General features: G+C 42.8%; 1 protein-coding gene across 1 annotated transcript in view; it reads left to right on the forward strand.

Annotated features, from left to right (window-relative positions):
* Positions 1–26,321, forward strand: part of LOC110529624 (vesicle (multivesicular body) trafficking 1) — a 47,397-nt gene that overhangs the window by 6,207 nt on the left and 14,869 nt on the right. Inside the window, exons 2-5 of the mRNA XM_021611986.3 lie at positions 7,903–7,997; positions 15,690–15,817; positions 19,634–19,709; positions 22,171–22,282. Of these exons, the coding sequence (XP_021467661.3) occupies positions 7,903–7,997; positions 15,690–15,817; positions 19,634–19,709; positions 22,171–22,282 (411 nt within the window). The remainder of the gene's footprint in view (positions 1–7,902; positions 7,998–15,689; positions 15,818–19,633; positions 19,710–22,170; positions 22,283–26,321) is intronic.

Below are 26,321 nucleotides of genomic sequence, written 5' to 3' on the forward strand. Positions count from 1 at the left end.
CGTAGCAGCAGCGTATGTGATAAGTCAAAGTTAGTGCAAAAAGGGTCAATGCAGATTGTCCAGGTAGCTATTTGGCTACCTATTTAACTTTCTATCAGGAATGGCTTGGGGGTAGAAGCCTGGGGGGGTCCTGTTGGCTCTAGACATGGTGCATCGGCACCGCCGCCGTTCGGTAGCACAGTCCACGACTTGGGTGGCTTGAGTCCTCAAATTCTTGGGACCTTCCTTTGACACTGCCTGTTATAGAGGTCCTGGATGGCAGGGGGCTCGGCCCCAGTGATGTACTGGGCTGCACGCACTACCATCTGTGGAGTCTTGCAGAGGAATCAATGCTGCTGACTGTCTCTTTTTGTGTCATTAGACACTGTAGTTTGTCATTCTCCTACATCTCTGTCTAGGGGAGAGAATACTGTAACCCCCCCTGGCCATCCATGAAGTTCCCTTACTCACCAACCCCCTTCCACACTCACACAGAAAGTTCTGCCCATGGCAAAATAATTTCCCCCTCTTGAAGTACAGTGGATTATGGATTTTATTTTCATGGCCTTGCGTCTGTCGTGAATGGTCTCAGTGTTGCATTGTTTCAGAAGAGGAGAATTGGATGTTAAGCTGAATGGGCGTAATGGCTTGACAAAGGATGACATTGTGAGTGCCCGCTGTGATGTGCAGTGACCATCATCATATCTGAGCAAAATTATCCCTATTGCTTTCCTTATGGCTAACTGTTTAGGAAATATCAACAGGTGGCCTTTGGCATAGTTTTAATGGACTTTTACCACTTTTTCTCCCCAATTTCGTGGTATCCAATTAGTAGTTACAGTCTTGTCCCACCGCTGCAACTCCCGTACGGACTCGGGAGAGGCGAAGATTGAGAGCCATGCTTCGTCTGAAACACGACCCTGCCAAGCCACACTGCTTCTTGACACACTGCTTGCTTAACCCGGAAGCCAGGCGTACCAATGTGTTGGAGGAAACGGCGTACAACTGGCGACCGAAGTCAGTATGCAGGCGCCCGGCCCACCACAAGGAGTCCCTAGAGCATAATGGAACAACGACATCCCAGCCAGACAAACCCTCCCCTAACCTGGTCGACGCTGGGCCAATTGTGCACCGCCTCATGGGTCTCCCGGTCATGGCCAGCTGCGTCATAGCTCGGGATCGAACCCGGGTCTGTAGTGACGCCTCGAGTACTGCGATGCAGTGCCTTACACAGCTGCACCTTGGCTCAAACTTTTGAAAAGTGTTTTCAAAAATGTTCAATTCTTCTGATTTCTGACATGCTTTGTTTTGATATATGACACATGGTGAAGCCATTTTAAAAGCCATGTAATTCTCTTCTCAAAAGCTAATGGTGAGCATAATGAATATTGTGCCTCTATCTAAGCTGAACCTACTAGAATCACATCTAAACTGCTTCAGCCAACCAAAAGTAGTGACTGTATTCTGTTTTTCTTCTGTCTTGTAAATTGGTCACCTTAACGCGTCTTTCCGGTGTTTTATGTTCAGTTGCAATTTCAATTGAGCCAGTGTTATTGTAGGAGAGAGAACCATGTAACAGGCCCACTATTGGTTTCAAGCCCCAGGCTTTTTCTTGTTAATTTTTAATGCAGCAGCATTCAACCTGCCATACACTGATGGCATCCCAGGTGTTGAAAACACAAAAGAAAATTAGAATTTTGTTCACTATATGAGGCCTTACAACAATATCTGTGCCTTGAATGCAGAATTTAGCCTAGCTAGATATCTTAAGGCCATGTTGTTACAATTATAACTGACTCACTGACACATGCCTATCACACATGGATCTGGACAAGAAATGTTACCAAATTCCATTGGTAAACATTGAAATTTACAATTAAACATTAACATTTGCCCACTCATAGGCTTCATACTTAGAGCAGCCCTGTATCAAAGACACAGACCCCTTCATTAAAATGAACGATCAGTGTTTTTGCCATACTTAGAGAACTCCCAGCTGGGTATATTTGCTTTTTTATTTTCTGCTGGGAAGTATTAATTGCTAGTCCACCCTGTTTTACAATGTAATGACTGTGAAATTAGAGTTAGATGAGTGATTTAAAACTCAACCTTTGTCATAACATATAACGTATGATACCCTATCCCACCTTGGAAATGTGACATTTGCTGATTTAGTATAACTTTCTTTTTTTATTACTAAAATGCCCTGTTGATGTGCTCCTGACTTGGAAGCTGATGTTGGGTTGTCTACTTTCTCAGCTCACAGACAGGCCTATGGAACCTGTTGCATTCAAGGCAAAGAGGGCTGGCCAGGCAGTTGTCAAAACTTATAGGTCAGAATGACAACTGCATCACTGGTCTCTCTGAAGATCTCAATAAAATGCAGTACTTTGCATTGTCCTCTTGATAACAATTAGGCCAAATTTGCTGAAATGTTGTGCTTGCTCATGGTTTGGTGTAGCCTATTCTATGAAGACCGCTTGCTGTCGAAATGTTGGTGAATAAATTATTGCATCGGCGCTACCAGGGATGGACATGAGTACTGAACGGACGTCAAAGCTCTGTCCAGAGATAAAAAATAAATAATAATGGGGGCCTCCCGGGTGGCGCAGTGGCTCTGTCGTAACCGGCCACGACCGGGAGGTCCGTGGGGTGACGCACAATTGGCATAGCGTCGTCCGGGTTAGGGAGGGCTTGGCCGGTAGGGATATCCTTGTCTCATCGCGCACCAGCGATTCCATTGGCGGGCCGGGCGCAGTGCACGCTAACCAAGGTTGCCAGGTGCACGGTGTTTCCTCCGACACATTGGTGCGGCTGGCTTCCGGGTTGGATGCGCGCTGTGTTAAGAAGCAGTGCGGCTTGGTTGGGTTGTGTATCGGAGGACACATGACTTTCAACCTTCGTCTCTCCCGAGCCCGTAGGGGAGTTGTAGCGATGAGACAAGATACTAGCTACTAACAATTGGATACCATGATATTGGGGAGAAAAAGGGGGTAAAAATTCAACAACATAAAATAATAATAATAATCAAATACTGTAAAACTATTTGGTGGAATGTGCTTTGTGGCTGCCTGAACGGGCCATTGAAAATTGTTTTGAAGACAACGTTGATTTGCTTTGACTCTAGTGTTCCATTTGTGCATTTGCGGGGCACAACAAAAAATTTACCAAGCCATGCATCACACAGTTCCATGTCTCATTATCTCAATTGCGTTCTAACCGCTCCATACATACACATGCTGACTGCGCACACAAGCTCCCGTTAGGCCTACATAAATAAATGCCTATAAAAACGTATCTGACTGATGGGATACACAAGTTACATTCCTTGCCAAATAACAACAATGTTATCACACATTCAAAATGGACTGGTTGACTGAAGTAGGAAAACGTGTTCTAACAACGAGCTGCAGTTGGAATAATATTCCCATGTATTTTCCGTTTAGGCTTCATTGCGAACTGATAGTGCCATTTTAGAATTGGTTAGCCTAGGCTATAACCCCGTAAAAATAGACAGGTTCCATACTGAAAATACGCACAAAAAAATAGTTTGATAAAGACAGAGCATGTTTTCACCAGAATCATTAAGCGTAGGGTTACTCACCAAACAGATGTAGCCATGCAGTGTTCAATGTGGAGTTGTTCATCCATTCAGAAAATTCAAAACAACTGGCAGAATAAACTAATATCTGCATAGCGAAAAGACAGATTTTGTAACCCTGAAAAAGTATTTTAACTCGCCAAATTGAGCCCCGTTTAAAATATTTAAAAAAAAACTGTTCTAGACGCGCCTCACTTTGCAGTGGTAACTTTTTTCATTTATTTTCTTTTTTTTAAACTCTAAAATAGGTGTCTTGATTGTGATAAGGGCTTGGGAAATAAGAGCGTCTTGTCTGCTAAATTAACAATATAAGGCTATGCCATTGCATAGCCATAGGCTTCTACGAGCAATCGCCACTGCTGAGGTGACTGCCTTTTTGAAGATTGTGTTTCACGATATAGTTGATATTACGGTTTCATTAAATTAAATGGCACATGCTTTTTTATTGAATTAATATATATATATGGGTCAATTTAGCAATTAGGATTTATTATCTCTAATGGTTATGATAAATGAGGCGTTGTCGCAACACTTGGCATAGGCCTATAGATAAATGCACACATTTCTTTACAGTGTGGGCCTTATGTTCTAAAAAATATTTGAGTACTCTGGAGGAAAAAAAATAATGCGAGTACTCGAACAGTCAGAAAACGTCAAATGCCCATCCCTACTAGTGTACAGCTTTATCCTGTTCTTTTAAAGCACTCTTTGAAGAATGGCAAACAATTATGCCATGTTTTTTTGCTAGACAGGCTCTAGGCTACAAGCTGATCTAGTGGCTCATCTTTTAATTTCCTAAGGGACAGCAGCATCCTTCATGCTGTTAGCATTTAAATCGCCAACGTGTGGACGGTATGATCTTCATTTTAGAGGTGGACACCTACTTGGGTGCTGGTCTGGAAAACATTTCACCTGCCTGTCTTACTTTGTGTAGCTAATGACTTTGAACTCAATGGATCGATGATTGTTGTTCTGTCCCGGTTGGAGACAGCTCATTATTAAGGCTCTGACTGCAGTCCTTCAGAGGCTCACACTTCAGGCTGTGGACTTTTTTGTTCTGCCTCTTCATGGCATTGCTCTTATTCTGAGTGGCTTCTTCTTGTGTTATGTCTATAGCCTAGTCAGTCTAGAGGTCGGCAACAGGCGGCCCACGGGCCACAACACGCCCAAGTGATTATACATTTTTGCCCCCCCAAAAGTTTTTTGTCAAAATAAAAAATATAGATCTGGGGGGATAAAATGATTATTTTCCAATCCAATCTCATTAGGGCTTACTGGTGGTCAATTTGAAGTATAAAAAATATATAGAATTACGTTTCGGCCCCCCAACCATCCACTCCACTTCACCCATGGCTGAATCTAGTTGCCTAGTCATATACAGTGGGGCAAAAAAGTATTTAATCAGCCACCAATTGTGCAAGTTCTCCCAATTAAAAAGATGAGAGAGGCCTGTAATTTTCATCATAGGTACACTTCAACTATGACAGACAAAATGAGAAATAAAAATCCAGAAAATCACATTGTAGGATTTTTAATGAATTTATTTGCAAATGATGGTGGAAAATAATTATTTGGACAATAACAAAAGTTTATCGCAATACTTTTTTATATACCCTTTGTTGGCAATGACAGAGGTCAAATGTTTTCTGTAAGTCATCACAAGGTTTTCACACACTGTTGCTGGTATTTTGGCCCATTCCTCCATGCAGATCTCCTCTAGAGCAGTGATGTTTTGGGGATGTTGCTGGGCAACACAGACTTTCAACTTCCTCCAAAGATTTTGTATGGGGTTGAGATCTGGAGACTGGCTAGGCCACTCCAGGACCTTGAAATGCTTCTTACAAAGCCACTCCTTCGTTGCCCGGGCGGTGTGTTTGGGATCATTGTCATGCTGAAAGACCCAGCCACGTTTCATCTTCAATGCCCTTGCTGATGGAAGGAGGTTTTCACTCAAAATCTCACGATACATGGCCCCATTCATTCTTTCCTTTACACGGATCAGTCGTCCTGGTCCCTTTTTTAGAAAAACAGCCCCAAAGCATGATGTTTCCACCCCATGCTTTACAGTAGGTATGGTGTTCTTTAGATGCAACTCAGCATTCTTTGTCCTCCAAACACGACGAGTTGAGTTTTTACCAAAAAGTTATATTTTGGTGTCATATGGTCAGATGAAATTCTCCCAATCTTCTTCTGGATCATCCAAATGCTCTCTAGCAAACTTCAGATGGGCCTGGACATGTACTGGCTTAAGCAGGGGGACACGTCTGGCACTGCAGGATTTGAGTCCCTGGCGGCGTAGTGTGTTACTGATGGTAGGCTTTGTTACTTTGGTCCCAGCTCTCTGCAGGTCATTCACTAGGTCCCCCCGTGTGGTTCTGGGATTTTTGCTCACCGTTCTTGTGATCATTTTGACCCCACGAGGTGAGATCTTGCGTAGAGCCCCAGATCAAGGGAGATTATCAGTGGTCTTGTATATCTTCCATTTCTTAATAATTGCTCCCACAGTTGATTTCTTCAAACCAAGCTGCTTACCTATTGCAGATTCAGTCTTCCCAGCCTGGTGCAGGTCTACAATTTTGTTTCTGGTGTCCTTTGACAGCTCTTTGGTCTTGGCCATAGTGGAGTTTGGAGTGTGACTGTTTGAGGTTGTGGACAGGTGTCTTTTATACTGATAACAAGTTCAAACAGGTGCCAATAATACAGGTAACGAGTGGAGGACAGAGGAGCCTCTTAAAGAAGTTGTTACAGGTCTGTGAGAGCCAGAAATCTTGCTTGTTTGTAGGTGACCAAATAATTATTTTCCACCATAATTTGCAAATAAATTCATAAAAAATCCTACAATGTGATTTTCTGCATTTTTTTTCTTCTCATTTTGTCTGTCATAGTTGAAGTGTACCTATGATGAAAATTACAGGCCTCTCTCATCTTTTTAAGTGGGAGAACTTGCACAATTGGTGACTGACTAAATACTTTTTGCCCCACTGTATAATTTCCCACATCTTCATTCATGTACCACTTCAATAGAATGTCTGTCAATTAGGTGTGGCTCTTTAGAGTTCTTTGTTGGTTGGAAACTGCAGCACTCGAAACAGCTGTAAACCCAGAGTTGTTGGATTTGGCAATGGCCTCTCAAACATTGAGTGTGTGTCAAAGTGGCACACAGGGAAGACTTTAAGGCTCAGGGGACAGTCCTTCACCAGATGTCTGGGTGTGCGCATGTTTTCAATCTCTGAAAACGGAGAGAAGAGCGCTAATGGTCCTGAGCCTGGATGCATAAAATCAAAGGACACAAGGATCTGTCAACATGGAGGAGAGGGTGGATGGACAGCGTGTGTTGAAAACATGAGCCAAGATTCCCTCTTGGCTGCTATGTGCTGAGTGAAACAATGCTAAGGATATAATAACAATAATGCTAATATGTACACAGCCTCATTCACGGACTTGCGCTGATGGGATGTTGAATCATTTCACTCAAAGTGAGCATCATAACTCAGAGAAGAACGTGAAAACAATCTTACAACCTTTCGGTTACTAGTCCAACGCTCTAACCACTAGGCTACCTGCCGCCCCAACATGCTGGACAAATGGACACTTTGGGTGATTTAGGGTAGCCTACTTTAATTTGAAAGACCTCACCCTGAACCCCAAAAATGTTTGACCATTTAACAGAACTATGTGCCCAGTCCACATTTGATTTTACCATAAGAATTGCTGTTCGGGGATAATAAAGAGAGACTACGCTATCTTTTTGTTTGAACACAGTGTACAAAACATTCCCCTGACACACTGACCAGGTGAATCCAGGTAAAGCTGACCAGGTGAATCCAGGTAAACCTATGATCCCATATTGATGTCACCTGTTAAATCCACATTAATCAGTGTTAAGCCATGAGACAATTGAGACATGGATTGTGTATGTGTTCCATTTCAGAGGGTGAATGGGCAAGACAAAATATTTAAGTGCCTTTTAAACGGGGTATGGTAGTAGGTGGCAGGCGCACAGGTTTGTGTGTGTGTGTGTGTGTACGTCAAGAACTGCAACGCTGCTGAGTTTTTCACGCTCAACAGTTTCCTGTGTGTATCAAGAATTGTCCAACACTCAAAGGACATGCATCCAACTTGACACAACTGTGGGAAGCATTGGAGTAAATATAGACCAGCATCCCTGTGGAACGCTTTCGACACCTTGTAATCCATACCCCAACGAATTTGAGGCAGTTCTCAGGGTACGCAGTGTATTTCTGGGAAACCTGAAGTGTCATCATCACCCCTGACACATTGCTCTGGGATAAAATGGTGATACCCTTTTCCTTCTCTTTCAGGTCGGCTTTATGCCATGCAGACGGGAATGAAACTGGACAGCAAAACCCCAGAATGTCGGAAGTTTCTTGTGCAACTGATGGATCAGTTAGAAACGGTGAGATACTTAGTCAGCTACACTAAAGGTTGGATACAGCCTTTGGAACGTTTAACAATGACACATTTATCTACTATTTCCTAATTGTCTTCACATCATGATTTGTGGATTTTTGGGTAAGATATCATAATGTAGTTATCATAATGTACTACTTCATATTCCTTGTTAATTCTATTTCCTCTATTCTGTACCAATATCCACTAAATGAAGCTTATCACGTCGTGAATGTCTGAGGGCAGTTTAGTAATGAATATCTTCAAAGCCATTGGCCACTAAGTGCACTTTAGGAGTCTTGACATTTTACTATTTTCAAAGCTAGTCAGGAACAGGCCTTGCAGTGGATTCAGTTTCCCTTCAGAAAAAGGACATTAACAACAAAGCGTCAGCCTCCCTTGATTGAGTTCTGCGAACATGATTGAAATATCTGCACCTCGTCATTTTCAATTATAAGAGTGAAATACTCTTTGATTCCAAACATCTGTAATGTAATTGCCGTATGATCTAAATATAGGAGGAATTTTTTGATTTACATTGTCAAATTTCTCAAAAGGTGAATGCCAAATGTAATTTCTGCTTGTTTTGAGGGTCTAGCAGTTATTCTTTAGCTTGTCCATCAGATATTCATGTCTCTAATCGATAGTAATGTAGCCCCTAGATTCGATTAGGTCTACTTTTAAAGTTATCCAAGGAGAAATTGGAGTCTTTGAGATAGTTGGATCACACATTCAGTCAAAGCTTCGGTAAGACTGCAATCTGAACCACCATTAGTTACGGTATGCATGCCTTTTCAATAATGGATTCCATCAGAAATGTACTTCCGAAATTTCTTGAGTGCAATTGCGAGACTTGCAATAAAAAAAACATCTGATTTGAGTTTTAAGCTCTGTGTTTAATGTAAGACCTGATCGGCGTTAGGAAAGTATTCAGACCCCTTGACTTTTTCCACATCTTATTCTAAAGTGGATTAAATCATTTTTTCCCCATCATAAATCTACACACAATATCCCATAATGACAAAGTAAAAACTATATATATATTTTTTTCAAATGTGTTAAACTGAAATATCACATTTACACAAGTATTCAGACCCTCGACTCAATACTTTGTTGAAACACCTTTGGCAGAGATTACAGCCTCAAGTCTTCTTGGGTATGACGCTACAAGTTTGGCACTCCTGTATTTGGGGAGTTTCTCTCATTCTTCTCTCATTCTTCTCTGCTCTCAAGCTGTGTCAAGTTGGATGGGGAGCGTTGCTGCACAGCTTTTTTCAGGTCTCTCCAGAGATGTTAGATCGGGTTCAAGTCCGGGCTCTGGGAGGGCCTCTCAAGAACATTGAGACTTGTCCAGAAGCCACTCCTGCATTTTCTTGGCTGTGTGCTTAGGGTCATTGTCCTGTTGGAAGGTGAACCTTCACCCAGTCTGAGTTCCTGAGCGCTCTGGAGCAGGTTTTCATCAAGGATCTTTCTACTTTGTTCCATTCATCTTGTCATCATCCTGGCTAGTCTCCCAGTCCCTGCAGCTGAAAAACATCCCCACAGCATGATGCTGACACCACAATGCTTCACTGTAGGGATGGTGTCAGGTTTCCTCCAGACCTGACGCTTGGCATTCATCAGATCAGAGAATCTTGTTTCTCATGGTATGAGAGTCCTTCAGATGCCTTTTGGCAAACTCCAAGCGGCTGTCATGTGCCTTTTACTGAGAAGTGGCTTCCGTCTGGCCACTCTACCGTAAAGACATGGTTGTCCTTCTGGAAAGTTCTCCCATCTCCACAGAGGAACTCTGGAGCTCTGTCAGAGTGACCATCGGGTTCTTGGTCACCTCCCTGACCAAGGCCCTTCTCCCCGGATAGCTCAGTTTGGCCTAGCAGCCAGCTCTAGGAAGAGTTTTGGTGGTTCCAAACTTCTTTCACTTAAGAATGATGGAGGCCACTATGTTCTTTGGGACCTTCAATACTGCAGAAATCTTTGGGTACCCTTCCCCAGATCTGTGCCTCGACACAATTCTGTCTCTGAGCTCTACGGACAATTCCTTCAACCTCATGGCTTGGTTTTTGCCCTGACATGCACTGTCAACTGTGGGACCTTTATATAGACTGGTGTGTACCTTTCCAAATCATGTCCAATCAAATTGTAGAAACATCTCAAGGATGATTAATTAACGGAAACAGGATGCACCTGAGCTCAATTTCGAGTCTCATAGCAAAGGATCTGAATACTTATGTAAATAAGGTATTTCAATTTTTTATTTTTAATACATTTGCAAAAAAATCTGAACCTGTTTTTACTTTGTCATTATGGGGTAATGTGTGTAGATTAATGAGACATTTGTTATTTAATACATTTTAGAATAAGGCTGTAACATCGAAAAAGTCAAGGGGTCTGAATTCTTTCAAAAGGCGCTGTATTTTCCTTGATTTTCTTAAGGTTTTAATGCAACATGGGTGTTCTCTCTCACACTGTAGCCAACTCTTGATACGTCACATTTGCATATCCTTTGGTATGAAATGTTTGTTAGATGTCATGGAAAGGAAGCAACTTTAATAACCAATACATTCTTATGTGAAAGAGAACGGGTATATCCTATTCTGATTTTTTTTCATACATTTCTTATCTATCCTATCTGTTAATTGTTTCCTTTGAGAAAATGTAAGAGCACTGTATTCTCATCAAGAGTTCAAAAGACTGGGTTTATGGTCTTCCTCTGAAAGACGAGCAGGAAACAACCTCTGGATGCTGTTTACTCAGGGATTTTTATAGAGCTAGTGTCTCAGCCAGCGAACAGCCCATACCTGGTGGGTGCATCCAGTTTAAAGGGCTTTAAAAAGGTGGTGAAGAAACTTCTGTGAAATACATATTTGACCTACTGTCGCAGATTATGTCAATGTGGACTCGGGACAGATTGTTCAACTTCTTTTGTTTTATGTCTTGCGCCTTGTATGATATTTCTGAAAGCTAATGTGAAATCATTGTTTTATTTTTCCTCCCTAATCATGGGAACATGAATGAGACTTTCATTCCATTCCAGAAGAGGAAGCACAGTATGAAATTAAAGATGGTGCCGAAGAACATGGCTGACGTTTTACATTATCCCAACCAATTGTGCAATTTTTTTGTTTTGTTTTACTTATTTTTAAAATTATTGTGTACATAATGTTGCTGCTACCATCTCGTATGACCCGAAAATAACTTCTGGACATCAGAAAAGCTATTACTCATTGTGGACTGAAAGACACTTTTTCCTTTAATGAGTCCGACTGGAACAGGCACAGATCCACGCCTTTTGCTTGAAAAGACGCCGTAAAAGGGGAAGCAGATCGGGGATCATTCTGAGAGTCTGTAGGCGAGCGAGTAAACTCCCATTGCCAGCCGTTCTTCTTGCTAACGTACAATCATTGGAAAATAAAATTTGATGACCTACTATTAAGATTATCCTACCAACGGGACATTTGAAAACTGTAACATCTTATGTTTCACTGAGACGTGGCTGAACGAAGAAATGGACAATATGGAGCTAGCAGGATTTTCCATGCACCGGCAGAACAGAGACGCTACCTCTGGTAAGATACGGGGTGGGGGGGTGTCTTTTTGTAAATAACAGCTGGTGCGCAATGTCTAATATTAAAGAAGTCCCTCCATTTGGCAAATCTGACCACAATTATATCCTCCTGATTCCCGCTTACAAGCAAAAACTAAAGCAGGAAGTACCAGTGACTCACTCAATACGGTGGTGGTCAGATGATGTGGGTGCTACACTACAGGACTGTTTTGCTAGCACAGACTGGAATATGTTCCGGGATTCATCCAATGGCATTGAGGAAAACATCACCTCAGTCAACTGCTTCATCAATAAGTGCATCGACGACGTTGTCCCCACAGTGACTGTATGTACATATCCCAACCAGAAGCCATAAATTACAGGCAACATCCGCATCGAGCTCGAGCTGCCGCTTTCAAGGAGCGGGAGACTAATCCAGACGCTTATAAGAAATCCCGCTATGCCCTCCAGACAAACCATCAAACAAGCAAAGCGTCAAAACAGGATTAAGATTGAATCCTACTACACCGGCACTGACGTTCGTCGAATGTGGCAGGGCTTGAAAACAATTACTGACTACAAAGGGAAACCCAGACGCGAGCTGCCCAGTGACGCGAGCCTACCAGATGAGCTAAATGCCTTTTATGCTCGTTTTGAGGCAAGCAACACTGAAGCATGCACGAGAGCACCAGCTGTTCTTGATGACTGTGTGATAACTCTCTCGATAGCCGATGTGAACAAAACCTTTTAAACAGGTCAACATTCACAAAGCCTGCTCGGCCAGACGGATTACCAGGACGTTTACTCAAAGCATGCGCGGACCAACTGTCAAGTATCTTCACTGATATTTTCAACCTCTCCCTGACAGTGTCTGTAATACCTACATGTTTCAAGCAGACCACTATAGTCCCTGCCTAAATGATTACCGCACCATGTCACTCACGTCGGTAGCCATGAAGTGCTTTGAAATGCTGGTCATGGCTCACCTCAACAGCATCCTCCTGGACACCCTAGACCCACACTAATTCAGATACTTCCCCAACAGATCCACAGATGACGCAGTCTCAATCGCACTCCACACCGCCCTGTCTCACCTGGACAAAAGGAGCACCTATGTGATAATGCTGCTCATTGACTACAGCTCAGTGTTCAACACCATAGTGCCCACAAAGCTCATCACTAAGCTAAGGACTCTGGGACTTAACACCTCCCTCTGCAACTGGATCCTGGACTTCCTGACGGGCTGCCCCCAGGTGGAAAGAGTAGGCAACAACACGTCTGCCATGCTGATCCTTAACACTGAGGTCCCTCAGGGGTGTGTACTTAGTCCCCTCCTGTATTCCCTATTCACCCATAACTGCGTGGCCAAACACGACTCCAACACCATCATTAAGTTTGCTGACGACACGACAGTGGTAGGCCTGATCATCGACAACGATGAGACGGCCTATAGGGAGATGATCAGAGAACTGGCAGTGTGGTGCCAGGACAACAACTTCTCCCTCCAATGTGAGCAAGACAAAGGAGCTGATCGCTACTACAGGACAAGGTGGGCTGAACAGGCCCCCAGTAACATCGACGGGGCTGTAGTGGAGCGGGTCGAGAGTTTCAAGTGTCCACATCACCAACAATCTATCATGGGCCAAATATACCAAGACAGTCGTGAAGAGGGCACGACAAAACCTTTTCCCCCTCAGGAGACTGAAAAGATTTGGCATGGGTCCCCAGATCCTCAACTTTCTACAGCTGCACCATCGAGAGCATCCTGACCGGTTGCATCACTGCCTGGTATGGCAAATGCTCGGCATCTGACCATAAGGCGCTAGTCCGTACAGCCAGTACATCACTGGAGCCAAGCTTCCTGCCATCCAGGACCTATATAATAGGCGGTGTCAGAGGAAAGCCCATAAAATTGTCAGAGACTCCAGTCACCCAAGTTATAGACTGTTTTCTCTGCTACTGCACGGCAAGCGGTAGCAGAGCAAGTCTTGAACCAAAAGGCTCCTCAACAGCTTCTACCCCCAAGCCATTAGACTACTGAACAATTCATAAAAATTGCCACCAGACAATTTACATTGACACGCCCCCTCCCCTCTTGTACACTGCTGCTACTCGCTGTTTGTTTGTTACCTATGCATAGTCACTTCATCCCCACCGACATTTACAGATTACCTCAACTAGCCTGTACCCCTGCACACTGACTCGGTACCGATGCCCCCTGATAATAGCCTCGTTATTCTTATTGTGTTACTTTTTATTTTAGCCTACTTGGTAAATATTTTCTTCTTCTTGAACTGCACTGTTGGTTAAGGGCTTGTAAGAAAGCATTTCCCGGTAAAGTCTACACTTGTTGTATACGGCGCATGTGGCAAATTAAAGTTTGTTTTGAAGAAACAAATCTTACATCGCACCATGTGATTCTTTATTATTTCACCTCATGACAGTTTAAAGCTACACATTTTTAGGGAAGCAAACAACCCGTTATTATTATTTTGTGCAGAGGATGAATAATTAAGATGCCAATCTGTCTTTTTTGTTCTGGTATTGAAGATGAACTAAAGCCAGCCCACAGCCTGGCCCTCAGCATATTGACCAGCACACTTGGCTCATTTTCTCCATCGTTAAATTAGCATTTGGAGAGCAGTGGATTAGGGTGTGAAGGTGTGGTGGAAGAGATTGTCTGTATTTAGGCTACACACTGATGGGCCTCTGTTTCATGGAAACGGCAGTTTTTCTTTTCCTGATTGCTGCTTTGGCCGTCTTTAACATTGCATTGTCAGTCACTTCAAAGCACTAGCTGTTTGTTTTTGTTGTCCTACAGTGCCTATACAGACCTGATGAGTGTCAGTAGGCCTAGTTCTCATCTGTTAGGGTTGCTTTACCCCAAGAGTAAGAAACACATTTCTCACTCATTCTGTTTTGCAATGACAGCAAAACCATCAAAGAAGATGCAGCCTTTCATGGTAATATTGTCCTGACGTATTGAAAATGACTATTGTGTTTTGCTAAGCTGTTCTAGTACAGCAGGGACTTCTAGAGAACCCCAGAGTAGTTTTAGTGGTGTTTTGTGATCCAAGCTGAATCCTTTGATTCAATTAGAAACGTCTGGCTCGACTTTCTAGAACGTCGGCACACTTCCATCTAAGTTATGTTTTTAAAGTCCTTCGCTAACACAAGTAATGTACTGTGCTGCGTGTTACCTCTTTTAAAATAAAATGTAAACATAGGTTAAGATTTCATTAACATGAACAGTAAGTCCATTCAGGAGAGCAGAGGGCACCTGTTGAAATGTAATCAGTATTATGTGCTTTGCTGATTTTACAAGGAAACCTCTCTAGCAGACTGTAACACCTCAGAGAGAGCCTGGCTCTGTGACAGTGAGTGGGCTTTGCGGCTGCATTTTTGGCAGCTGGCCACAACAAACCATTAAGACACAATATGGGCACAGCAATAATTTAATTTGTCAGCTGCATGCAGTGGTTGACCATACACAGACAATGAAGTTTTGACAAAACAAACAAGTCAGTTAGAAACAATAAAATTGTGTAAGTGAGTTTTCTAGTGTCTGTGTTACTGGTATTGTCGTAGATGATTAATTGCCATGTAAGAGCGGTGTGGTAAAGTAAACTGCCAGTTCTTTGCAACTGGCTTTGATGTTTCTGGTTAAATATCCTTTTGGTGAGTGGTGCTCAGCACAAGATTTATTGTCCAGCACTGTTGAAATGAAAGCGGTAAAATCCACCCTTGGTTATTGTCCATGTAATGATCTGTGGGTGCATCTCCAGAGACCGTCCACTCCACCATACTAGACTATTGGAGTGGAATCAGTGTCTGCGCTCTGCTGCATCCCAGGAATGAATTATTCACACCATGGAAAGCCTCACACGTTTCATACACAGTACAGTACACAGGCTCCCTCTATGTATAGACTATGTCTGTGCTGTTCAGGAACCTAGGAGGAATGTTTTGTGTCCGATGAAAGATTGATAAGCTGAGAAGTCCAAGTGAATGTGCATTTTGAAACTACTCTGTGTTGATTGATTGCCCTTTGTAAAATGTTTGCCACTTACAGCCTGTGGTTTTTCAGGTTGAATGTGCCTACCTGCAGAACATAATTTACTTTTGCGTGATTTGATGCTGTTGTGTGTTTTTCAGATGAAGAAGGAGCTGACTGACAATGACTCAATCTCCCAGGAAGTTGTCGGCAATGCCCACATCGAAAACTATGCCTTAAAAATGTTCCTCTACGCTGACAACGAGGATCGATCTGGACGATTCCACAAGTAAGGCTACTTCTTCACTCACTGTCTTACTACCTGCTTAGCATGGGAAGAAGTCTTACTGTACTGTAGCTGCAGACAGCTCCCTGCTTCTTGAATCTCAGCATGGCAGTGGACTGTTTCCAATTTTCTGATTCCAATACGTAAGCCCTCATGATTACCATTTCCTTTCACTGAACCTTGACATAAAATAATCCCACTGTTGCTTTTGCACATGAAGGGTCCCTTCCAGAGTCTAAAATTAGCAACAAAGCCCTGTCTGTGTAAATAGATTGCCACAAGGGCGAGATGATTCCTACTGGCCATGCAGGTGTAGTGTTACAGGTCTGGCTGCCATAATGAGTGTGTCGTCGGGCACTGACGTCAGCAGCAGGCTGGACAGTAGAGCAGAGTTTTCCAGGAATTCTGGGTGCCAGGTCAGGCCAGGCCAGGCCAGGCCAGCCAGGGTCTCCAGTACTGTAGGCAGGGACAGGATGCTGTCTCCTGTGTGCTGATTCAAGGCCCCAGATACAGCGCCAGACACAGTCCTGAACATGGGAGAGAAATAACATTTGAGTTTTGCAGCTAGTAGTTAAAGGCTTCATCCATTTTGCATATGTCTGTGTGCCCATTCATCTTGTGCAATGTAGCAATTGGGATGAAAAATGTTTTCCGCCTATATTTTAAGATGGCAGGTTTTCACCAATCCACTAATTTGTTTCTTAGCAATGAGCAATGTTTAATTAAAGCCTCATTGAACTCGCTACCCAACTGATGAGTGGAAGTCAAATCTACAGTTCTGATGATTCATATTCTTCTCTCAACAAGTAAAACTTGGATATTTTGGGGATTCCATTGAGTATAAAGGGGTAATCATATAAGCATTGGACTTTTATCCAGCTATTATGTTGTTGGCTGGTTATGGTCTTTGTATTTTCAAAAGCTTAAATCGAGTCAGTGCCAAAGTGTTGACAAATCTAACGTGGTTTCAACTTCTAAATTGATCAGGAGGCTTTAAATCCATCCGTTCCAGTGAAAGATTTTATCCTTCAATTTAAAAAAAGATAGTGCATGAAAGTAGGGTCAGATAAAATATGTCATAGCTGGAAGCGTGGAAGTCATTCACTGAGGTCTTGTGAGGCTCTCTGTCCAGAGCCTTTGACATAATGCATGTAAATAGCCTGAGGCAGGCCCAATTTCTGTCCAATATGCTGACCTCTGCAGAGCCAGCCAGATAAAAGCCATGAAAGCGCACACTGTTGTGTTGAGAATGCAGGCTAGAATGTGCTGTAAATGAACCTCCATGCTGTTTCATCCCTTTCTGTTTTCACGTTTGCCTCCCCTTCCCCGCGACCCAACCCCTGCGTCATGAGAATCCAAATGCCAATGACGTTCATCAGATGTGTACAAGTGAGAAGTGGGCGGAGTTGAACTTCCAAATCTTTCAGTAATAGGCCTAGATCTCTTTTTGTCAACGTAGGCTAGTTGTCTTACTTCCAGCCTTGTATTGTTATTCAAGATGCATTTTGTTTTCCTTTTTGTCTTACCATCTTGTTTCCACAACACGACAGTGAGACGTGCTACAAACCCACAAAAATATTGCTCAACCTTCAGTAAGGTCTGCGGAAGTAGCTGTACGCCATGAATCCCCTCCCAGTGAACGCCATCATAGTAAACCTCAGGTTAAGGTGAAGCGGTGTGGAAGGATTTACTGTGATCAACCCAGACATCAGGATGGTTTCCACGGTGCTCTGCAGTACTAGTATTTTGCAGACCATTAAATAGGAATGGATGAAGTGTGGTCAGCCTTTGATTAATGCTGGCCGCAGACGGAGAGGGAGTGGCTGCTCTGCCCTGTGTGTTGAAGAAAGGACAGCGAATGGTTTCTGGCTCACAAAATTATTTTTCTTAGGAAATTGAAAACATTAAATATACCCAGCGTTTAATAATTGATATTTGAACAAGGAATGCACTTGAGGCCAATCTTGAGAGAGTTTTATATAGTATACCTATAGTATTTATTGATGACGTCATTTCTGTTTGTCTGGTAAAACTGGTGCCAGCAATGGTATGTAGACATACGTACAACCACATTTGAAGAAATGTGAAAATACAAATAAAACACGCTTGTCTTCAAGTCGGGATAACGAGAAGTAGGCTATATTAATATTCCTCTCCGGCACAAAAAAAGCTTTGATTTACAAGGAACTAGATCTACATAAATAAGCTATAAATGTTATGTTATGTAGAGGTGCAGAGTTGAATGTTTATGGGAACTAATCCTGAATAGGAAACTTCCTTCAGCTTTTCAATACATTGGTCTACTTTCCACTCTGCACTGCTCTGCTCCACGACAAGTCTTACATTGACATGGCACACCTCTGCCCTGGAAGCCCCCAGAAAGCAAGCCCCTATGTTTCTGTGTTTTTTTACAGCCTTGTGTTTTATGCTTCCTGGAACCAGCTGTGGGATTTTATGACATTTTTTCCTCCCTGCTTCCTGTCCTGTGATCTACACTGAATCTCCACAAGTGGTGTCGCCTCTGAACTTTGACTCCAGACCCACAGTCCTCTCTTTTAGTATCATGACTCGTGTCATAGTTTGATATTTATAGACCTGTTTGGTTCCTTGGATCCAATTATCATTCAAATTCATAAGAGACAAATCCACATACACTACATGGCCAAAAGTCACCTGGCTCGCAGTCCACGTTCCAATTCATCCCAAAGGTGTTCGATGGGGTTGAGGTCAGGGCTCTGTGCAGGCCAGTCAAGTTCTTCTACACCAATCTCGACAAACCATTTCTGTATGGACCTTGCTTTGTGCACAGGGGCATTGTCATGCTGAAACAGCAAAGGGCCTTCCCCAAACTGTTGCCACAAAGTTGGAAGCACAGAATCATCTAGAATGTCATTGTATGCTGTAGCATTTAGATTTCCCTTCACTGGAACTAAGGGGCCTAGCCCCAACCATGAAAAAAAGCCCCAGACCATTATTCCTCCACCAAACTTTCCAGTTGGTACTGTGCTTTCAGGCAGGTGTAGCGTCCTCCTGGCATCCACCAAACCCAGATTCATCCATCGGACTGCCTGATTGTGAAGTGATTAATCACTCCAGAGAACGCGTTTCCACCAACGGCGGCAAGCTTTACACCACTCCAGTCGATGCTTGGCATTGCACATGGTGATCTTAGGCTTGTCTGTGGCTGCTCGGCCATGGAAACCCATTTCATGAAGCTCCCGACGAACAGTTCTTGTGCCGACGTTGCTTCCATAGGCAGTTTGGAACTCATTAGTGAGTGTTGCAACCGAGAACTGATGATTTTTACGTGCTTCAGCACTCAGTGGTCCCATTCTGTGAGCTTGTGTGGCCTACAACTTCTCAGCTGAACCTTTGTTGCACCTAGACGTTTCCACTTTACAATAACAGCACTTACAGTTGACCGGGGCAGCTCTAGCAGGGGAGAAATTTGAAGAAAAGGTGGCATCCTATGACGGTGCCACGTTGAATGTCACTTCAGTAGGGCCATTCTACTGCCAACGTTTTTAAAATTATTATTATTTATTTATTTGTATTGTCCATGGAGATTGAATGACTGTATGCTTGATTTTATACACCTGTCAGCAACCGGTATGACTGAAAAAATTGAATCCACTAATTTGAAGCGGTGTCCACATACTTTTGTGTGTATTTGATAATTATAGAATTATCCATGTTCTGTGACACAGCCTAATCCAGTCTTGTAGAATACATTTGTCACAGTTGGCAGGTTTAAAACACTTGGGTCTAATGACTTCAGTATGCCTTAATTAACTTTTTTTTTTTTGTCTCTCTTTGTAGGAATATGATTAAGTCCTTCTATACATCTAGCCTTTTGTTAGATGTCCTGTCAGTTTTCGGCGAGTTATCGGAGGAGGTAAGTAAAAAACAAAACGAAGAACAACATTTTTGACATGAGCTTTCAGTTACTGGCCCAACGCTCCTAATCACTAGGCTACCTGCAGCGCATACTATATTGAATACCCTCATCCTACTGTATAGGGCCTATAAACTACTGTAACTACATCTACCTTTTTATTTCAGCATATTAATTCATATGTGTGAGGTAATGTGAACTGACTAGCCACAATGCCATCCGTCCATCAGTCTATGGCTGCTCTCAAAGACATAGAAAATCCAAGAGAAGGGAAAATATGGGGAATTTCTATTTGATCTACTCATTCCAGTCGTGAGATTACTGTCTGATCTGACTGGAAAATGGCGTGTTCCTGGAAACAGCTTGTAACATATAGAGCCTCTCCAGTCTAGAACTGTAGACAAGTAGACACTACTAGACAGGGTGTTTCTCAGAATGCATACTACAGTGCTCCGAGTGCGTTCTCCGACTACGTCCTTCTGAGGACAAGAGTGTGGAGAATGCACACAACAATACATTTCAGAAGCCCTCCACTCACCCTACTGTGTCTGTATTACCTCAAGCTTCACCCCCTCATTCACTGGAACTTCTTTCAGCCAGCACAATGGCAACAATGGACGAAACAAGATATACACACAGCAAACGCTTTACTTCATAAATATCAGCTAGATTTGTGAATTTTAATAATCTAGATATCCAGCTAGTTAAACAGGCAAAAATGACCTAAATCTAATGTTATGCAAGGTAGATGTACATTTTTTGTGTGTAGTTACCAATTCTTTATGGCTAGCCAGTTAGCTTTATTGACTTACTATGGACTTACCCATTCCCCCAACTGTCTTCCAGCCAGGACAACAATGGCAATAGAGACGAAACAAGACACACATACACACACATACACACACATACACACACACACACACACACACACACACACACACACACACACAAAGCAACCGTTTTACTTCATAACTATCAGCTAGCTATATGTGAATCCTAATAATATATCAAACCAGATAGTTTAACAGGCAAAACTGACTGAAAATGTATATTATACAAGATATCAATTATTTGTGGATAGCTAGCTAACAGTACTATTAGCTAGCCAGTTAGCCCTATTGCCTTATTTTGGACTTGCTATCTACACTATGTTGGCAGGTAAACATACCAAAATTAACACAGCATGTTTTTATTAATATATCAAGATGAAATATTGTGGTCAGGCAACATGAGATGTGAATAGGCAACATTTAATTCCTTAGTAGGTGTGTATTTTCTCTCGCTTCAGCTCAAATAAAGGCCGCCATTGATTTCAAGAAATGTAGCTTCATTTTTTACGTGGTTGAGTCATATTTGTTTGCTTAGTTTCTATTGAAGCTTGCATCAATGCATGCTTAAAAATATGTACAAACGGAGTATGCATTTGTGAAGTGCCCTCCGTGCTCTGTTTCGAATACTTTGATTTGGACTCCGACCCTCCCGCGCTCCAATGTGCGTGCTCGGAGCACGGTAGTATGCATTTTGAGAAATACCCATAGACCCCATCTCAGCAGCTGTGGGCTTATTAAAGCTTCTCTCTCCATGGCTACAGATGGCTTTTCTACTGAGGGAAGTGGCCTGTGGCAGACAACAGACAATGTTTCATTGAGTTGCTTGTCTCTCCCTAAGGGCCACACATTTTCCTGCTGCAGATAGCTCATTGGAGAGGCTGCTTTACAACTCAGTTTTTTTTCTCTGTAACACTAACCCAGACAATGGAGCCTCACAGTTGCCCGCTCGCTGATTGCTGTATATACTTTTTTTATACAAAGCATGTCACGATGCATTGTGGGAGATTGGATTTCATACAGAAAAAAATGACATTTCATCACCAGAGAGTGGTGATTGAGGGAGTATGTGAGACTATTAAGTGTGAGCTCTAATCATAGCTACCATCAATCCTAAACTTCCCCTCAGGGCTAGCATGTTGTTATCTCCAGGGATAATTTAGATTAGAAATATGATTGTGTGTGTTAGTTGCTTCAGAAAGAAATGTCTTCATTGTATTAATTTTGCTAAGTCATTTAGAAAGAACCACCTGGATGTACTGGTTTGGAAGAACCCTTGTGAATGTGTAGTTTCAACATTGAAGTTTTGTTTTCTCCAAAGGAAGCTCCTCAAGAATTTCCATTTAATTAATCTCCAGATAAGATTAACAGGGGGAGAACTTTTTAAATTAGGTGCATAGAACTTCTAATGAATTTGGTGACCTGGGTGTTAGACCACAGTTATTGCTTCACCCACTTTCTTCCATCCCTTTACCGTAAGCTAAAGGAAAATAAATATAGTCCTACCTTAAGCCTTTCATCCAGTCTCCATTGTTTAACTAATTGCTTTTAATTCCACATCTCTTATCTTGAATATTTCTGTGTTTATTTACCCCCTCTCCTCCCTGCCTCCCTTGTTCCTTTCCCTTTTTCAGAACATCCAGCACAGGAAGTATGCGAGATGGAAGGCCACTTACATCCACAACTGTCTGAAGAGCGGTGAAACCCCACAGGCTGGCCCTGATGGCTATGAGGAGGAAACGTATGGTAAGGACTTATATTATATCAGCACTGCCTATCAGCACTGCGACTCAAACAAACAGTGTCTCCCGTTAAGAAAATACCTCTTCTCCTGGCCTTTCCTTCAGGAGCCTTTAGACCTGCTTTCCTCCGTCTGGGTGACGAGGTACTTCAGTTGGTAAAGGTTAGCCATCATTGTGTGTCTTACAGTGGCTTGCGAACGTAGTTACCCCCCTTGGCATTTTTCCTGTTTTGTTGCCTAACATCCTGGAATTAAAATATATATTTTTTGGGGGGGGGGTTGTATCATTTAATTTACACAACATGCCTACCACTTTGAAGATGCAAAATATTTTTTATTGTGAAACAAACAAGAAATAAGACAAAAAAAACGGAAAACTTGAGCGTGCATAACTATTCACCCCCCCCCAAAGTCAATACTCTGTAAAGCCAGCTTTTGCAGCAATTACAGTGGCAAGTCTCTTGGGGTATGTCTCTATAAGCTTGGCACATCTACCCTCTGGGATTTTTTTTCCCATTCTTCAAAGCAAAACTGCTCCAGCTCCTTCAAGTTGGATGGGTTCCGTTGCTGTACACCAATCTTTAAGTCATACCACAGATTCTGACTTGGATTGAGTTCTGGGCTTTGACTAGGCCATTCCAAGACATTTAAATCTTTACCCTTAAACCACTCGAATGTTGCTTTAGCAGTATGCTTAGGGTCATTGTCCTGCTGAAAGGTGACCTCCGTTCCAGTCTCAAATCTCTGGAAGACTGAAACAGGTTTCCCTCAAGAATTTCCCTGTGTTTAGCAGCATCCATCATTCCCTCAATTTGGACCAGTTTCCCAGTCCCTGCTGATGGGAAAAACATGGTGTTCTCGGGGTGATGAGAGGTGTTGGGTTTGCGCCAGACATAGCGTTTTCCTTGATGGCCAAAAAGCTTGATCTGACCAGAGTACCTTCTTCCATATGTTTGTGGAGTCTCCCACATGTCTTTTGGGGAACACCAAAAGTGTTTGCTTATTTTTTTCTTTAAGCAATGGCTTTTTTCTGGCCACTCTTCTGTAAAGCCCAGCTCTGTGGAGTGTATGTCTTAAAGTGGTCCTATGGACAGATACTCCAATCTCTGCTGTGGAGCTTTGCAGCTCCTTCAGGGTTATCTTTGTTGCCTCCCTGATTAATGCCCTCCTTGCCTGGTCCATGAGTATTGGTGGGCGGCCCTCCCTTGGCAGGTTTGTTGTGGTGCCATATTCTTTCCATTTTTAATAATGGATTTAATGGTGCTCTGTGGGATGTTCAAAGTTTCAGATCTTTTTTTATAACCCAACCCTGATCTGTACTTCTCCACAACTTTGTCCCTGACCTGTTGGGAGAGCTCCTTGGTCTTCAAGGTGCCGCTTGCTTGGTGGTGCCCCTTGCTTAGTGGTGTTGCAGACTCTGGGGCCTTTCAGAACAGGTGTGTGTGTGTGATGTACAGTGCCTTGCGAAAGTATTCGGCCCCCTTGAACTTTGCGACCTTTTGCCACATTTCAGGCTTCAAACATAAAGATATAAAACTGTATTTTTTTGTGAAGAATCAACGATAAGTGGGACACAATCATGAAGTGGAACGACATTTATTGGATATTTCAAACTTTTTTAACAAATCAAAAGCTGAAAAATTGGGCGTGCAAAATTATTCAGCCCCTTTACTTTCAGTGCAGCAAACTCTCTCCAGAAGTTTAGTGAGGATCTCTGAATGATCCAATGTTGACCTAAATGACTAATGATGATAAATACAATCCACCTGTGTGTAATCAAGTCTCCGTATAAATGCACCAGCACTGTGAGTCTCAGAGGTCCGTTAAAAGCGCAGAGAGCATCATGAAGAACAAGGAACACACCAGGCAGGTCCGAGATACTGTTGTGAAGAAGTTTAAAGCCGGATTTGGATACAAAAAGATTTCCCAAGCTTTAAACATCCCAAGGAGCACTGTGCAAGCGATAATATTGAAATGGAAGGAGTATCAGACCACTGCAAATCTACCAAGACCTGGCCGTCCCTCTAAACTTTCAGCTCATACAAGGAGAAGACTGATCAGAGATGCAGCCAAGAGGCCCATGATCACTCTGGATGAACTGCAGAGATCTACAGCTGAGGTGGGAGACTCTGTCCATAGGACAACAATCAGTCGTATATTGCACAAATCTGGCCTTTATGGAAGAGTGGCAAGAAGAAAGCCATTTCTTAAAGATATCCATAAAAAGTGTTGTTTAAAGTTTGCCACAAGCCACCTGGGAGACACACCAAACATGTGGAAGAAGGTGCTCTGGTCAGATGAAACCAAAATTGAACTTTTTGGCAACAATGCAAAACGTTATGTTTGGCGTAAAAGCAACACAGCTCATCACCCTGAACACATCATCCCCACTGTCAAACATGGTGGTGGCAGCATCATGGTTTGGGCCTGCTTTTCTTCAGCAGGGACAGGGAAGATGGTTAAAATTGATGGGAAGATGGATGGAGCCAAATACAGGACCATTCTGGAAGAAAACCTGATGGAGTCTGCAAAAGACCTGAGACTGGGACGGAGATTTGTCTTCCAACAAGACAATGATCCAAAACATAAAGCAAAATCTACAATGGAATGGTTCAAAAATAGATATATCCAGGTGTTAGAATGGCCAAGTCAAAGTCCAGACCTGAATCCAATCGAGAATCTGTGGAAAGAACTGAAAACTGCTGTTCACAAATGCTCTCCATCCAACCTGACTGAGCTCGAGCTGTTTTGCAAGGAGGAATGGGAAAAAATTTCAGTCTCTCGATGTGCAAAACTGATAGAGACATACCCCAAGCGACTTACAGCTGTAATCGCAGCAAAAGGTGGCGCTACAAAGTATTAACTTAAGGGGGCTGAATAATTTTGCACGCCCAATTTTTCAGTTTTTGATTTGTTAAAAAAGTTTGAAATATCCAATAAATGTCGTTCCACTTCATGATTGTGTCCCACTTGTTGTTGATTCTTCACAAAAAAATACAGTTTTATATCTTTATGTTTGAAGCCTGAAATGTGGCAAAAGGTCGCAAAGTTCAAGGGGGCCGAATACTTTCGCAAGGCACTATATATATACTGCGAACCCGAGGCCACTGCGAACCCGAGGCTCGCAGTGGAACTTGCGGTGTTGGCTCTGTGTGACAGAGCTGATGTTTATTTTATGATGCTTTCGAACACCTTATCCTGAGAGGATCAGGCAGGGTGGTTTTACCGCTGTGGTGTAACAATTATATAATGTTACAAAAGCTATTATTGAAGGTTACGGCTGAAACCCACTGGTTAAGAACAGTCTTACAATGTATGATTATGTTACATACTTCAGTTTCATCTTGGTTTCTGTGCAGACTCCATGCCTGTCTGTCGGTGTACGTTTTTAACACCCTTCAGAGACTGATACTCTCAGAGCAACTAGATCTCGGACCAAGAACAGAGCGTTTGGCCAGGTTGAGCAGGGGGACCCTCCTAACCACGAGGTAGAAGCCGACCATGGCGCTGCCGAGCTGTTAGATCACTGTGCTCCTCTCTGAACATCTGCTGGATGTGCTACAGTGTATTTGACCTGAGCAGCCCATTTCAGAGATTTAAGTCATCTCTGTAGCCCTCCACTCCACTGCGAGCCGACCCGCACGCAGGCAGAAACTGAGGACGGGACCTCTTAAGTCAACGTGTCGCTACCCTGTCCCCTATTTCAGCTCCCTTTTTTGTTTTCAGTCGAACAAATGAGAAAAGTTAGAGTATGACTGTCAGTGTAGCTTATTAGCCATGTTGTCAGTCATAGCCTACTTTCTGGTATAGTTCATCTCTTTTGTTAGGGAAGAGCAACGTCCCTCCCCTCCCGCCTGTTGTGAATCTGGGCCTCCCTCTGTAAGTGGTGACATCATGCAGGGTTATTCCCACTGAGGTGTAACATTGCCAAGAGAAAGCTGATATTATACTCTCTCCTCTCTCTCGTATTGCGTCTAACTCAGTCCACACGCAGCATAATCTTATCACTGCATCTTCCTGTTTCCACATGTCTGCCAAACACCT

The sequence above is a fragment of the Oncorhynchus mykiss genome, chromosome 8 (assembly GCF_057628025.1).
Source record: "Oncorhynchus mykiss isolate SJ-2025 chromosome 8, ASM5762802v1, whole genome shotgun sequence".
NCBI lineage: Eukaryota > Metazoa > Chordata > Actinopteri > Salmoniformes > Salmonidae > Oncorhynchus > Oncorhynchus mykiss.